Source organism: Labrus bergylta, chromosome 15 (assembly GCF_963930695.1).
Source record: "Labrus bergylta chromosome 15, fLabBer1.1, whole genome shotgun sequence".
Lineage (NCBI taxonomy): Eukaryota > Metazoa > Chordata > Actinopteri > Labriformes > Labridae > Labrus > Labrus bergylta.
In genome coordinates, this window is record NC_089209.1 from 13316309 (window position 1) to 13331292 (window position 14984).

At 40.0% G+C, this 14984-nt stretch overlaps 1 protein-coding gene across 5 annotated transcripts in view; it reads left to right on the top strand.

Annotated features, from left to right (window-relative positions):
- Positions 1 to 200: 200 nt before the first annotated feature.
- The window catches only part of LOC109994188 (protein EFR3 homolog B), a 31635-nt gene continuing 16851 nt past the window's right edge, over positions 201 to 14984 (top strand). The window contains exons 1-4 of one of the 5 annotated variants that reach the window (XM_065963765.1): positions 201 to 362; positions 822 to 965; positions 11635 to 11711; positions 14494 to 14621. In XM_065963765.1, coding sequence (XP_065819837.1) covers positions 959 to 965; positions 11635 to 11711; positions 14494 to 14621 — 212 coding nt within the window. In that variant the 5' untranslated portion in view covers positions 201 to 362; positions 822 to 958. Of the gene's footprint in view, positions 363 to 455; positions 529 to 821; positions 966 to 1418; positions 1999 to 3999; positions 4475 to 4621; positions 4753 to 11634; positions 11712 to 14493; positions 14622 to 14984 lie in introns of those variants that run through there. The other 4 variants (XM_065963766.1, XM_020647407.3, XM_065963767.1 and 1 more) reach the window with 4 other exon arrangements.

A 14984-nucleotide genomic window follows, 5' to 3' on the forward strand; every position in this document is an offset into this window, starting at 1 on the left:
AAAAAGAATTATTTGAATGTACAAAATATAAAAAAAAAAAAAAATATATATATATATATATATATATATATATATATATATTGTTAGATATAACATTATCTGGTCAACATCTAGTATTTTAGTGGTAGTCTTTCCTATATTTATTCAGACAACAACATGACTACATGATCCATGACTGGACTTGATGTGTGATAACATGAGAAGCAGACACTGTCACAGATCTCATCATTACAGCTGGTCTGCGGGCACACTGAAGCTACCTCTATGTTGTCCTGGCATAGCTGAACTTTAGACAAATTGTTCTGACGTTAACGTTCATTATGCGGCACGTTTAAAGGATTCTTCACTATGTTTTTTTCGTGGTAAGTGAAAATGGGCGTTGACACTAATTGTACGCTGTCCAGGAAAAACACAGGCAGAGATTTCCCTTAAACAAACAGGTTAGCTCGCCAGCGGTAGCATGCTTAGCTTGTATACTAGCTGTGGGAAATATTTATTATCGTAGCATATTTGATTTAATAACCCGAGGTATTTGTTTAAACCTTATCGAAACCAGTTGAATAATAATACATATAAATTAATAATAATAAATTTAAAAAATGAGGAAGCTAGCATTGCTAACATTAATTCACTTGCTTCTTTTGACTTAGAGTTTGTATTGCCATGTGGGTAATGACATGTTAAATTGCTCTATTCGCTTGCTACTGGTTTTGTCAGCGGGTGACGCCGGGTTTTGACTTATTTTCATAGGTTCACACGTGTAGAAATACCTGCAATGTTCATTAGCTCATTGGCTAATTTAGCGCTCTTAACTTTTACAGGCCGAACACAATCCAGCGGTTTTCCTGATTCGCAGAGCCCCCGTTGAAGAACCTCTTTTCCGCGCTGAAGTGCCGACGGTGTGTCCCTGCTCCTGTGAACCTGGAACAGCAGCGCCGCCTTGTGAATAGCATCCAACATGACAGGTGGGCAACACCCCACATTTGCACCTGTTAAATGTCTGAAGTTATGGTTAAGATGTTCTTAAAACCAGGACAATATATACATATAAAAAAAAGGGATTAATTGTGGAATTTGGATTCGTTTTAGAAACTGTCTGAACCAAATCCTCTCTGCAACTCCTCGCTTCCTTAGAAAGTGTTTTGTGTCTCAGTGTGTGTGCACTGTAAGTGTGTGTGATGTGAATATTCTGTGTATGAATTTGCAATAATCACCTACCAGACGTTTTCCCCGTGTTGGCATCTGCTGACGGCCACATTCCTTGAACCTCAAACCCACTGACTGAATATTTGTCCCACGATGCCCCTCTCTCCCTGCCTCTCTCACCTCCTCTCTCTCTCTCTCTCTCTCTCTCTTGCCCAGACAGAGACTTTGGATGGATAGGGAGTTTCATTGTGCCACTTAGACATTTACTTCCGAGAGAGACGCACACAGAGGGCAGAGCTTCTATTGGAGGAATTATTGCTAATCACTTGTTTAATAGGATCATTTCTGTATGATATAAAGCTCCAAGACAGGGACATGCCAGTTGGTTTGTAGCAGGGACTCTTAGTGAATTGTGACTTGTTTAAGTACTTCAAGAGTTTTTGTTTTATTTTGTTTTCAGGCTTGACTTGAGCAAAGTGTACTTTTGCACAAGTATATGTATTGCAGGCAAACTGGGCAGCTGTGGATGCATGTGAGCTGTAAATATTGTCAATTGTGAACCTTTAGTTTTTCATCTTTTGAGTGTTGGAAGGCTAAATTGGCCAGTTTTTAAAATAGTTGTTAGCAAAAATTTACAGGTGAAATCTGCCTCTTGACTGTGTTTCATGCATTTTTTGGCTTTGGTTCCGAGGTTTTCTGTGTCTTTGAAAGAAGTAGTTTGCGTTTGAGTGTGTGGCTGTTGGCTGTTGTGTGTATATTTGCCCGCCATGCCCTTACCAGCGCCTGATGTCCCGGCCTCTCAGAGGCTGGCACTGGACTGTCGTACTCTTTTGGACCATCGCATTAGCAAGGGTAAGTGACAACAGCATCTCTTCTGTTCTCTGTTCGCTCCTGCTCAGTTTCACACTGAGATTTGACTCTCTATGAGCTGTCTCCTATTCAATACAATTGATTCAGCTTATTTCACAGTTTGTAGAGGAGTTTGTAGAGGCACTCGAGTACTCCATGATCAAAAGGAGAATTGGCTTTGATTGGTACATGGAGGCGTTTTCTGCAGAACATTGTTGATTGAAAGGGACATATCCATATCATATTCTTACATTAATAAATTAACTTTGTTAGATTGGAATGTGTTCATCTATCAGAAAGAAGAGGCTTATAGCTTCACAGGGAGTTCTGCTGATCATCCCAAACAGAGTTGGTGCTATGGTAGAGCGAGGAACACAAAGCTTGATTGTGGATTGTTCAAGCACTGATATCACAAAAGGCGATTGTTACTAAACCAAGTAAAAGAAGCAGATTCTTAGTGAATATATGGAGGATTTTCTCACAAAAGAGTTTTCAGTTGGTGTGAAAATCAGTGGATAATAGCATCAATCAGTTTAAATATCCAACCCGAAGAAGCACAGCTATTTCTTGATCTTGTATTATTAGAATTTAGCTGAAAACAACTGCATCTTTAACTCTGTAAAACACTTCTGATGAAGTCCACTCTCCTCCCCTTATGCAATCAGTTTGAACAAAGCACTTTTGGTAATTGCACAACCTTGATTTATAATGGATCTTTGGTTCCTTTCGCAGTGTATGCTGGCACTATCTGATGTGTTTCCAAAAACTCTTGGAGTAAAATGCTGATAGGTAGGGGCCCCAGATTACTTGGTGGTTATGCTGCACGCCCCATGTACAGAGGCTGTAGTCATTGTCGCAGTGGCCGTGGGTTTGAATCTGACCTCGGCCCTTTGCTGCATATCTTCCCCCACTCTCTCCTCCCTATCAGACGGCTATCATACACAACCTCACGATTCAATTACATTTCAATTCCTAGGGTCAACAATTCGATTTGATATTAATCAATATGCTTCGATATCGATTTAATTATATGCATAGATGACAGAAATACCCAGATAACTAATCACAATACCTTCTGATATTTGTTAAATAGTAATGTGTCTATTATTTGTATAAGTTTCGAACAAACTGACTCAAAAATGTATTTTATCGTTGCATTATTCTTTGATAAACAAAGAATAAAACATTAAAGTACAGTATGCGGCAGTACGGTTGCAATCCACAGTGCCCCCACTGGAGTGGGGCGTCATTGCAACGGAAATAATCAATATCAAGATTTCCCTGTACCCCTGATCCCTATATTTTCAGTCTCTCTTTATATATCCTAACTTATTTAGGGAAAAAAGCCTTCCCCCAAAAAAAATAAATAAAATAAAAAAATAAAATAAAACACATTATATAGATAATGCTGATAGGGGAAGATAAGTAAAGTGTAAATGTATAACTGATGTTTGAAATAATGCAAAATGTCAGCCAGAATAGCTGTGTTGTCAAACAATCATTTTCAAGCACCTTATACTGAATAAGAGGGATGCTGCAGCAACATCAGGATTGAACTTGAAGACTTTCTATTAGAGCTTAAAATCACATTTCATTTTTCACATTTTTGGTTGTGTGTGATGTTTCTATTTTTTTCAGCCTTTGAAAATACAAGTAAACAAGTGCATATAGTAATATAAACACATTTTCTAAAAATTATTTGCATACAAAAGTAGCTGATTAAAATCAATCTAACCCTAAAAAAAACAAAGAAAGGGGGAAAAAAAAGTGGAATTGAGTTTAAGACTTGAAAATATTGAAGGAAGTTGCATAAGCATGGAAGGAAAAACTGTCAGTCAGTAAAGCAGCAGGCAAGGGAAGATTAATGACGGAGAGGAGGGAGAGAGTGATGCTGGCAGGGGGTGGAGAGAGAGGGAGAAGAGGAGATTGCGTGGGTGGGAGGTCTTCTCCCTTTCTATCCCCTTGGTGCACATTTCTGTATTATTCTCTCTCACTCCCCCTGCTTCCTTCTCTGCCACTGAGAGAAATGATTAGAAAGAAGGTTGTGTTGCGTGTTTGTATGTGAGCTGCCTGCATGTGAACGCTGCAGTGCTCCCTTGAGGAGGAGCACTGTTGCAGAAGACGAACGGGAAAATCCAAGGTCATCACAGCACGCTTCTCTCTGACGTTTACCTTCCCTTTCTCAGCCCCCTTTTTGTGCGCGTGTGTACATGCCTGTTCGTGTGTGTGTGTCTGCACAGCATTGGAGAGTGTGTGTAATTCATTGCATCAAGCCAGGCTCTGCACCAATCACGGTGCGCATTTTAGCTCCAAGCACACGTGCAGGCATCCATGCCAGAGAGAGTGGTGTGACTGTGTGTATTTGTGTCTGCTTCCAGTGCCTCTTGGCACAGCAGTTTGTCTGTTTAAGAGACTGAAGCTGCACTTAGGAAACAAAAACGTCTGTAGTGAGGGACTCCAACACCAGGAGTGATGTACGGTAAGAAAAACCGTCACTCTGTTTGTGTATTTTTGTGTGTGTGTGTGTATGTTTAGGCTGTGTAAGCATGCTAGTTATGTCAAACATGCAGCGTTCAGCCAGTTTTCCTGCATTCTACAAACATCTTTGCTTTTAGCTCTCATGTAGTAGTCTCCTGCTGTCACTAGTGTTGGATCTCCTATCATCACGTTATGGGAACATGGACTCTTGAAAGGATACTTGTCAGCTGAATTTGATTCACTAACATGGATGACCTGCTTTGAAGATGTTTTTCTTTGGTAATTTAGTCCAACACTTCGAACACAGACTGTTTCCTTCTGTTAGATTTTACATGCTACCATTTAAGCGTTCTCTGCACTTATAACATCTAGCCAACTGTTAACTCCGAGAGGTCGTGAAGCTTACTGTGCAGAGTCTAAATTTGTATATTTAAATTCCTGCTTCCTTAAAAAAAATAATTTGGATATTTTCGCTTAGGTTTTCAGATCTCGAGAAAACACCTTTAATGTTATTGTCTTTTTTACTCTGGTGTTACTGGGACATGTTGATATTTGGTTCAATGATTAGGGCTAATTACAAATGATGCTATCTTTGCTTTGGGTTTGGACTATTGATGGAAAAATCTTTGGTTTGAGGGCTAATGAACTATCGAAGTAGAGGCAAGCGCTTGTTGAGTTTCTGTATAGAATATGTGCTTTGGGTTTGAGTCCCTCATAGCTCAGTTTCAGTGCCTGTTTGACTAGTCTTCGCAGTGTGTCGCATCTGCCTTGTGTCATGAGATTTGAAGGCAGCTGGGTCTGTTCATCCATATTTTGGCCGCATTAAAGCAACCACTCCCATCGGATCAAGTGTGTGCTTTGAATGTTAGATATAACATGTGGATTGATGGCTAAAAAAGATGTATGTATGTCTCTGCAAGGTGTGTGCACTGTATGTTTGTTTGTAAAAAGCCTTAAGACACTGAATAGATATGGCTCCTCAGAAGACAAGTGGGAGATAGAGTCAAGTTGTCGTTATATGTGCAACAAATTTGAACAGCTGTCATGCACTCCTCGGTGCTGAAAATATTTCTTACTCTTCAGCTTTTCGTAATGCGATAAGCCTCTTCTCTTCTTTACTCTCCTCCTCTCTTTGGCTCATTCAGTGGCAGCTTCTGTGCATATTGGTCGGCCGTTGAATCAGCCTTCCTCATAATTCGTTATTTGCTTACACTCTCCATTCCCCTGGTCTTGTTCGCTCTGCGTGTTTCCAACTCTGCTGTGTGTCTTTGCATTTAAATGCGAGAAACAACCGTTTAAAGATGTTTCATCCTTCCTTGTTTGGCTGATGTGAAAATAGCAAGGCTTGGTATGCACACACACCCCCCCCCCCCCTCCCCACCCCCCCTTATGTAATGACACCCCTGAAGGACAACATGCTTGGTATCCATCCTGAAAATTGTCATGTATTTTGTGCAGTTCTATCAGCATGTGTTTGCTTTTGGGTGTTTGTATGTTCTTCTAAGTGCAGACTGTGAAACCAATGCTTTGCATGACCTCAGGTGAAGGTGAGGTCTAAGTGTGTATTAAAGGTTATGCCTGCAGACACAACCACTCAAATATACTAACACTCAAGCACACATCTCCAAAGTGTATTTAATACTCTCCTTGCAGGGAGACAGGACTATATTTACTCCTTCTTGTCAGCCACGTGACTGTGGGTACAACAGAGCAGCTTTGGACAGCAGGTGCAGATATGACACTGCAAGAAGCAATGGGCTACTTGTCACACACTTGTTTTGTGTGTGTATGTGTAATTAGTTATCCTAGTTTATTCCATTATATAATATGCTATGTCTCTGATGATATCACAGGCGTTTGTGTTGTGTAGTTGTCAAGTGGTAATACAGAGCAGTACTCTTCATCAACACTTTAGCATGTTTGAAAGTGCGTTTAGGATATTTTGAAATGCTTTCATACACAAATATTTATTTTAAAGCTTTGCTATTTTGTTCGCACCTTTATTTCTCACTTCTTATTTTAGATATATGTTTGGGCTTTGATGTCTTCATTTAATAGGACAGTAGGAAATACGGCTGCATAAAAATCATAAAAAAAACACAGGATCTCGATTCATGCACACGTGCAATGTCATTTTTTAATGATGGCTACTGCTGTATTTCCCTATGCATTCAGAAAAAATCTTGTGTTCTCTTATTTGCTCACTCTACTTACACATCGTAAAGCAAAACACACATTTAATTCATTAACCAGGCCTTAGATTTGTGTGTTTTTAATTTGAGTTCATGAAATGTTTAGTAAAAGAAAACAAAATAATCGTGTGAGAGAATCATGACCTAAATACTCAGGAAGAAATCGTGCAGCCCTAGTAGAAAACCAGGGAAAGAGTGGGAAAGGAGCTGCGGGTCAAATCTAAATCAGGGACACCCATTTTAAAGGATGATATCCTATGTACATAGGGCGCGACCAAACTAGGCTATCGGCTGCTGCATGCAGTTTTGTCCCTTCCCTCTAATTCTTTCTCCCTCACCCCAAAGTAAAAATGACAAGCCAACATTGTGAGGGAAATGGAGAGTGTAATCTGTTTATTTACCAAACCACTGGTACATGGATTTAAAAAAAAAAAAAGCATTGTGATTGGCTGTGGTGTTTCCAGAGATGTTCACATATTCATCTATGTTGATTTTGCAGCTAGGTGTAGCATTGCATCCAAACAATAAAATGAGAAATTACACAGGGCAAAGTTCCAAAACTCCAGTAGAGATGGCTGCCTTTTCTGTAGTGTCTACCAACAACCTATAATTTGTTGTTCCTCTGTTTCATGCTCCTCTGTGCATGTGCACAAGCATGCTTGTGTGTGGGTTTATTTATGTTGCTGCATGAGCTGGCTGTGCAGCCCCTAAATGTGTTGTCAGCTTGCCATGCAGAGTGGGTGGATGTCGTGAGACCCCCTGTGTGTGCTTTTTCACCGCTGTCATCTAAATTCTTCTTGTACACCTACCTGGATGCTCTCAGTTAGCTTTTTTCACACTAACCCATCATTGCCAACACTAGAGACACAATACAGCTCTTTTATTGTTGAGGCAGCTGGAGCAATTCCCAACACAAACATGGTATTGCAGAACCTTTTTGAGGCACGATGGAAGTATATATAAATGAGTATACCCCCTGAGCTATTAGGTTTTTGCCACTGCTTTTTCTTTAAAAACAACTTTTCCTGTTTATATCTCTCTTCCCCTTCCCAAAAAAATCTCCTCCCTCTTCTGGCGACAGAGAGGACAGGACAGATTTGTGCTGGACAGAGAAGATGCAATAAGTAGCACTAATCTATGACTCACTATGTGCATCATAGTCCACCTCCCCCATCACACTACCATCTCTGTCTCTTTTTCCGCCTGTGTCCCTATCACTCTTTGTCCTCCACCTTTTTTTTTTTTCCTCTCCACACATGGGACCCCGCTGCTTCATTTTCATTAACTCATTGGCGAGTCCTACACGCAGGCCCCAGGCCAGTACAGCAAGGATGAGAAAAGGTGGAGGAGGGAGGTTGGATGGTTGCAGAAGGAAGGGACAGAGGGATAAAAGGAGGGGAGGGAAAAGAGGGGTGCAGAGGTCTCATTTGTGTTTGAAGTGATGGAGGAGCAGCACTATGAATAGACACACAGCTCTCAGAGATAAGCCTGCGCTCCAGCAGAGCTCCTGCTGTGGACTTCAACACAAGTTTTAAGAGAGCAGAGAGAGGCTTGGAAACACACGGGCCTTTAAGTGGTTTAAACACTAAAGATGCCTTTCACTAAAAGGCTTTTCAAAGACATCCTGCATTGGCTGAGCGTCCTCCTCCCAGGTGTAGCTCTATGACTGCAAACCAGAAAGCTGTTGAATATAGGAATGCATCCCACGAGAGAGTTTTTGTCAATACTCAACTCCTCCTGCCTACCTGTTTGTGCTCTTGGACAGGACAGTGACCCCCCAAAAGCTTGTTCAAGACTCATTGCTTTGGTATAAAGATTCAACAAGTACCTAAACTGTACAAATCTGATCTAAAAGCCTTATTGTCCTCTGTTTTGAGTACATATGTTTTTGCTCACATTTGTTGTGTTCAGACCAAATGATACTCGGGACTCTCTTTTAGAGCTGGGTTTTTCCTCCATAGACAATCTTTTGCCATTCCCAAAGAGGTTTGAGCCAGCACAGGAGGAAAATGACCAGGGCCTAAATTTGAACTGAGAATTTCCAATAATGCTATAGTGTTACCGTTTAGCTGCATTGTTCTGACTTGGCCTTTATGTTTGCTCTTGACTAACATGCTCATGGAATAGAAATTAAGTGAGCAGGTTTACATTGCTTATTTAGTCTCTTTACTCTGATTTCATAATGGATGTCACATTTAAAATGTTGTCTCAACAGTATTTTCATTAAACCTAGCAGCAGGCAAAGAGGTCTTAAGCCTCCTAGGAAACCTCTACAATGTTCCTGCTTCTAGTCATATCAGTCACGCCCCTAATTATGCAAGATTCTTATCCTTCATAAAAGGAAAACTTTGTGATCTATTTGGACTGAAATAATTTTTTGAACCAGGCAATGAACACGTTTATTTCTGCTGTCAAAATGGGCATTATAACGGCTGTATGGGGCTTTTGGAGCCAGCCTCCAAAGTTTGAATAAGTTATTTTTTAAGCAAAAGTGCCTTAAAAAAACAAGTGTCCCCTCTTTTTATAACTCTTTCTGAAAGTGAAAGGACTCGAGATCTGTACGTTTTGGAAGGACTTATTTCTGACATTGAATCGACTTGAAGATTTAAAGATTAATGAAGAGAGTTGTCGACAGATGACTTGATACTTATGGTTGTAAGTTGCAGTCTTTTGTTTGGGGTCTTGTAGTGCAGTTACTCATCATCCTTAGCAGCTTTCCATTTTATGGCTGTTTATCACTTGAGAATCAGTTTTGTCAGCACAAGATTCTTGTTTATGTGTCTCGCAAAGTGTAGCCTCAATTTGCCCATTTGCGTTTGTGAGGGTGGCACTTGGCAGCTGATTGCCTGAGAAAATTAAATTTGTGATTATTTTTTGGGACATGTAATCAAACTTGATAGCCTGGCTGGGGCAACCTGGCTCTCTGTAGGAGGCTTGGTGTCATTGTTGGAACAGTGGTAATCACAAGGCACGTGGCATGTAGCTGTCGCCTGTTTGTGTTGGTTCCAGTTCTCTTACATTACATCTCTTACACACTGGTGTTGCATTAGAAAGATTTAGTGTGAATCTACTGTATGTTGGCTACAATAAATGTAAAGGGAGGTAGGGTAAGGCAATTGGACAGTTCAGCAAAAAAACAAGGCTGCAATCTGTGCAACAGCGAAGTAAAACAATGAATAATGAAACATTTTTCCTTTGGGAGAGTATCAGGAAAGAAAATGACATTAGGAGGGACGCAAGGACAGAAGAAAAGCTGTTCCCTTACAGATTGTTTTGCTTTTGTGTAACATTTGTTGGAGTGTCATGTCATTTCATTCTTCATTAAACTTGACTGCAGTGCTTACAGCACAATGACCTACTTTTGCCCCCCCCCCCCCCCCCCCCCCCCCCACCCAAACTCATCCTTGTTTGATGTGAGCAGGAAGAAGATAATTGTTATGTAGAGCTGCAGGAAGGGTTAAAGGATTTATTTGGGATTTTTGGAGGTTATCCCTTCCTTCCTGTTTCTCCTTCTTTTCTTCTTTTCCCAAGTTCCCCTTATGACTCACCACTGCTGAATTCCCTCAACCAATCAGAGTCCATCTCTCTCTCTCTCTCTCTCTCTTTCTCTCTCTCTCGCTTCAATGCTTGCTAGTCTTGTAAATAAATAAAAAAAATCACTGTTCTGGACCGTGCAGTTTTCTATTCAAGGCTATCTTGATTTCACTTGCTGAGAGAATGTGTTTTTTGTTTCATATTATCAGTGAGGCTCGTTGTTTTGACTGTACAGTATTTGTCTTTGATCGAATTCTTCCCACATCAGGCTTTCAATAAATACATAATTACATTCACTTAATCAAGCTTATTTTACAAGAAAAAATCTCAATTTGTTTAGCTTCGACTTAGTGGTATGAGTGGAGGCATCACTTCAGTTCTGACACTAGTGAAATCAATGCAGCATTTGGTAACTTTTGAACTCCTGCAGGGTGTCGCCTACCCTATTTAAATGATGTTTGTTAATCTGTTTCTTGATGACCCTGATGAAGGCCACGAGCCGAAAACGCGTCGGTCTAAATCGTTAATAAAGTTGATCTTCTTACTACAAGTGTTGCTGGAGCATTTTGACCTCTTCTAAGCCTTTCATTCGTCATGCATCTTGTCAGTTGGTGAAGTTTGTGCCAGAAAATCCTCTTTTTCTCTGTACACCCAGCCAATTGTTTTTTGCCTGTCACAGCCAGCCAATCAACAAAGCACCTAATCAAATGAATGATGTGTGTTTATTTGTAAGTGTGCAGCTTAAACCAGGCCCTTAAAGGAGTCCATCAAAACTATTGTTAAGACCTGCTCATTCAGTGTTTATTGAATTACACAATAAGTTGTCGGTTTAACAGCTATTACAGGGAAGTAAACTTTTAAAAAATCTATATTCGATGTGACCTACTTTTATAACTCCTATTTCTACTCCTACTCCAGTGTTGGTGTATGCTGTGTTATTATTGGTAGCAGTCTTATTGAAAGTCACAGGTTATTGACTGTTAAGTATCACAATGAATTGAGTCATCAGCTTGTGTTAATAATTATTTTTAACTGTGCTCTCAGTTTTTAAAAGTCTCCAGATCCAGGTATAGGCTCTATTTTAGAATATGTTTCATGCACTTAATAAGACTTTTTAAATACGTAACCAAGGCTGACCACATTAAAAAAAAAAGTTCTCTTTGTTTACTGTGTGCATCATCACACCTAGAGAACTTTTCTTGTAAACTAAACATTACTCAAGGAAAATCTTTTTCTGACTCACATTTTAATCTGGACAAACTTTGTTATTGAAACAGTGTTCCTTTTTATTCTGTGCACAGGAAGGGGAAGTAGTATAACAGAAAAGAATAGATGAGAAAAAAAACATGTTTTTTTTCCTGCATATGTTTTATTGACTGTTTCTCTTTCTTTCTTTTTTCCTCCTGCCGCTCTCCTCATCCCTTGTTTTCTTCAGGGGTTTGCGGTTGTTGCGGGGCTCTCCGGCCTCGGTACAAGAGACTGGTAGACAACATCTTCCCAGAAGACCCCGAGGTGAGAAACTTGATACTTTGTGTCTTCTGTCTAAACTTGAAAACTATTCCTCTGTCTTCTGTATGATTTTGTGGATATTGCTAAAGCACTTATTCAAATGATGATAAGGCTGTTGTCACATCAAAATGAAATATTTTCTTCGTTGTTTGGATTAAAAGAGTGTACATTTTAAAACATTTAAGAGACGTGAGAAATAATGAGTTGTAGCCTAGGCAAGTCAATATAAACACAGTGTTGTGATGAGATGAAGAGTGGTGTAGAGATGATAACAAACTTTGTACCACCTATATATCTGCTTCAAAGCTGTTTGTGTCAAACCAAAGACATCATCTTTGCTCCTGTTTTCTCTGAGATCTGATACAGATGACGCATAAAGAGAATTAATTTGGGCTGAGAAAAAAGAGCTGAAACTTTTTTATGTGTCTCTGTGCTGCTGCAGTAACCCACTTTACCTGTCAGATCTTTGGCCAAATCTGCAATACACAGGACACACTAGTACATGCAGACCTTATTTCCATGCTTAAAGTTTGTTTATGTGTGTTGGGGCACCTGCTCATGGTGCTTCCAAAAGTTGTTTCTATGTTTGTCTCTTTACTGCTGTGGACGAGACTGTAAGTAATGGTATGGAATAATAAATCCTGTGCGTGCGTGTGTGCGTGTGTGCGTGTGTGCACATTTACTTTATTTCAGCACATTTACTTTTTCCCTGGTAATTGGTGCCAAGGGCCTAAAAAATAGGTGTGTGTGTGTGTGTCTCCTGCACACACCAAATGTTCCCTTAATAGTGTACATTCCCAGTTTAAACTGTGGAGGATATGATTGGAGCTTATATCAACAGGGAACATTTTTCAAAAAGTGTCTCAGACTCTCTTTTATCTACTCCACGGAAGCATGCACTGGGAGTCTACAGAGACACAAAGTGATTTACTTTAATGAACAAAAACAAAAATAAGCTTTTCAACTGTTGTTTTATAGCCAGAAGCCATCCTCCGTCGAGAGATCGATAATGGATTCTGCCCACAAGATGTTTTAGAGAAGCAGACATAAGCAGAGCTGTCGCCCTGTGCTGACTGCAAAAACATCCCAATAATGTGATGAGACAACCTCTTCCAAACAACAGGCCACAATTTTTTATTGCACAAAAGCAACAAATATTATAAGGGAAGCCTCTATTTTTTTAGGTGTGTCAGGAAGACATTCTATTGAGTGTATGCTCATTAGTGAGGACAAGAAACTATTTAATTAAATAAGACAGCCATTAAATGTCAAATATACCTGTGCTGCTGATGTTGAATATAAAAGATATGCTTTGAAATGTGTTAACACGGCCATGACAAAAGGTCAAACTGATTTTAGCAAGTTGTTGACAAGTTGTTCTGTCTTGGCAACACAAAGCGATACTTCTTTCTCTTTGCTGTTCTAATCCTGCGCATGTCTACGCGGACTGCAGCTTCCATTGTTGATCCGTCAGATATATAGGGCGCACTCACTCAAGGCCCAGTTGCTACGACTGTAGCCCCCCCCCCCCCCCCCTTTCCCCATCCACCCACTGGCCTGCACTTCTCCAGGACTAACCGGGCCTGAGCACTGTTACCTTTTGTACATAATGTCGTAATACAACACATGCATGGCTTTCTGTAATTATAAAGCATGTTTAGTTTACAACACAGGTGGACTGGAAAAAAAAAAAGGATGTACAGTTGAGTCCACGTCCACCAATAGGAGAACAGCACAGACCCTTTCTTGCTTATTTAACACTCCATAACACTCCAGGATTTCTCGATAATGGAGGCAAGAATGGATTGTACTTCATGCCCACATTGTGTACTTTTGCTTGTGCTTGTGCATGAGCAAAGCAAACACTCTTCCAACCGTGCCACGGATTGGAGCAATCACACTAGTCAAACGAAACTTTGATTCTGTTTAGAGAATAAAGCAAGCAGGATCCAACAATCAAAAACATAAATTATATATTTTTGTTTATACAACATGAAGTCCGGCTTGTCTACAATTGGGCTATTTTGACTTGTTTGAAAATTGAAAAAAAAAACAAAGCTTGTTTGATTGTTGTTGCTGGGTTTCTTTGTAAATGATAAATGATACTCTCCTGTTTCTCACAGTTAGTATTTTTAGAGTCGCTGTGCCCTGCATCACTGTGTAGAGGGTTCTTCGGGTTCAGTCTGTCTGTCCTCATACCCACCGAAGTACAGTCTCAACAAAACCTAACTGCAGTGCTTGCAAACAGTTTCTGCTTCTTTAACAGCATATTGTGGTTATCCTCTTAATGTAGAGATCCATGTACTAGATCTCAAAGGACTTGAAAATGTTTTTAGCTCTTTCCTCCCTCCTGATTGGCTGAAGGGCGCTGAAATGGGTCAAATGGGGAAAGTAGGCGACTGAAACTTCGTGATCTACAAACACCTTTTAGTTTGGGTTTCGAGGGGTAAGACACACTTTAGTACACTCACTGTTGCATTAGCTTTAAAGTTAATAGCTTTGAATACTAACCTAAGTTGCCGTCACCTATTTACTCTGTCAGTTAAATGTAAATTAGGTTTTTTCTCATTTGAAGCAAACCTAGCTTTTTGTTAGTCTTTACCAGCTCTGTCTTTGTTAAGCAAACACACCAGCCTTGTGTGTATCTCTCTGAACTGACAGTGACTGATTTCCATTTCTGTTAGATTACTCCTTGTTATTCTAAAAAATGTAAATAAGACCCTAAAACTTTCCTTTGTTCTTCTTTCCCCTTCTCTCTTTCTATCTTTGTCCATCACCCCCTAAGGATGGTCTGGTGAAGGCCAACATGGAAAAGCTGACATTTTACGCCCTGTCAGCTCCGGAGAAGCTCGACCGTATCGGAGCGTACCTGTCTGAGAGACTGTCGAGGGACGTGGCCCGACACAGATACGGGTGAGCATCACCTGTCACTCGCCACTCATCAAAAAAAAAACATTAAATCAGTCTCTGTACTGACAAATTCTCAAATGAATATTATATTTTACATTTTACATCTTATTCATTCTCAGCCAAACAGTTACCTAAACGCTTTAAAGTTAATTTAAGGCATTCAAGCTAATACATTTGAGCCATCTTGCTATTTGAAATTAGAAAAGTGCTGCCACCAGAAAACAGAAACCAATAGGTGATGTCACTAAGACTATGTCCAATGATTTCTAAAGCCTATAATTTCTCATGGTAAAGATCCCCCTTAAGCGTTCCAAAACAGTATGTGGCATATACTAACTGGATAATGTTTAAGGTATGCATTACACC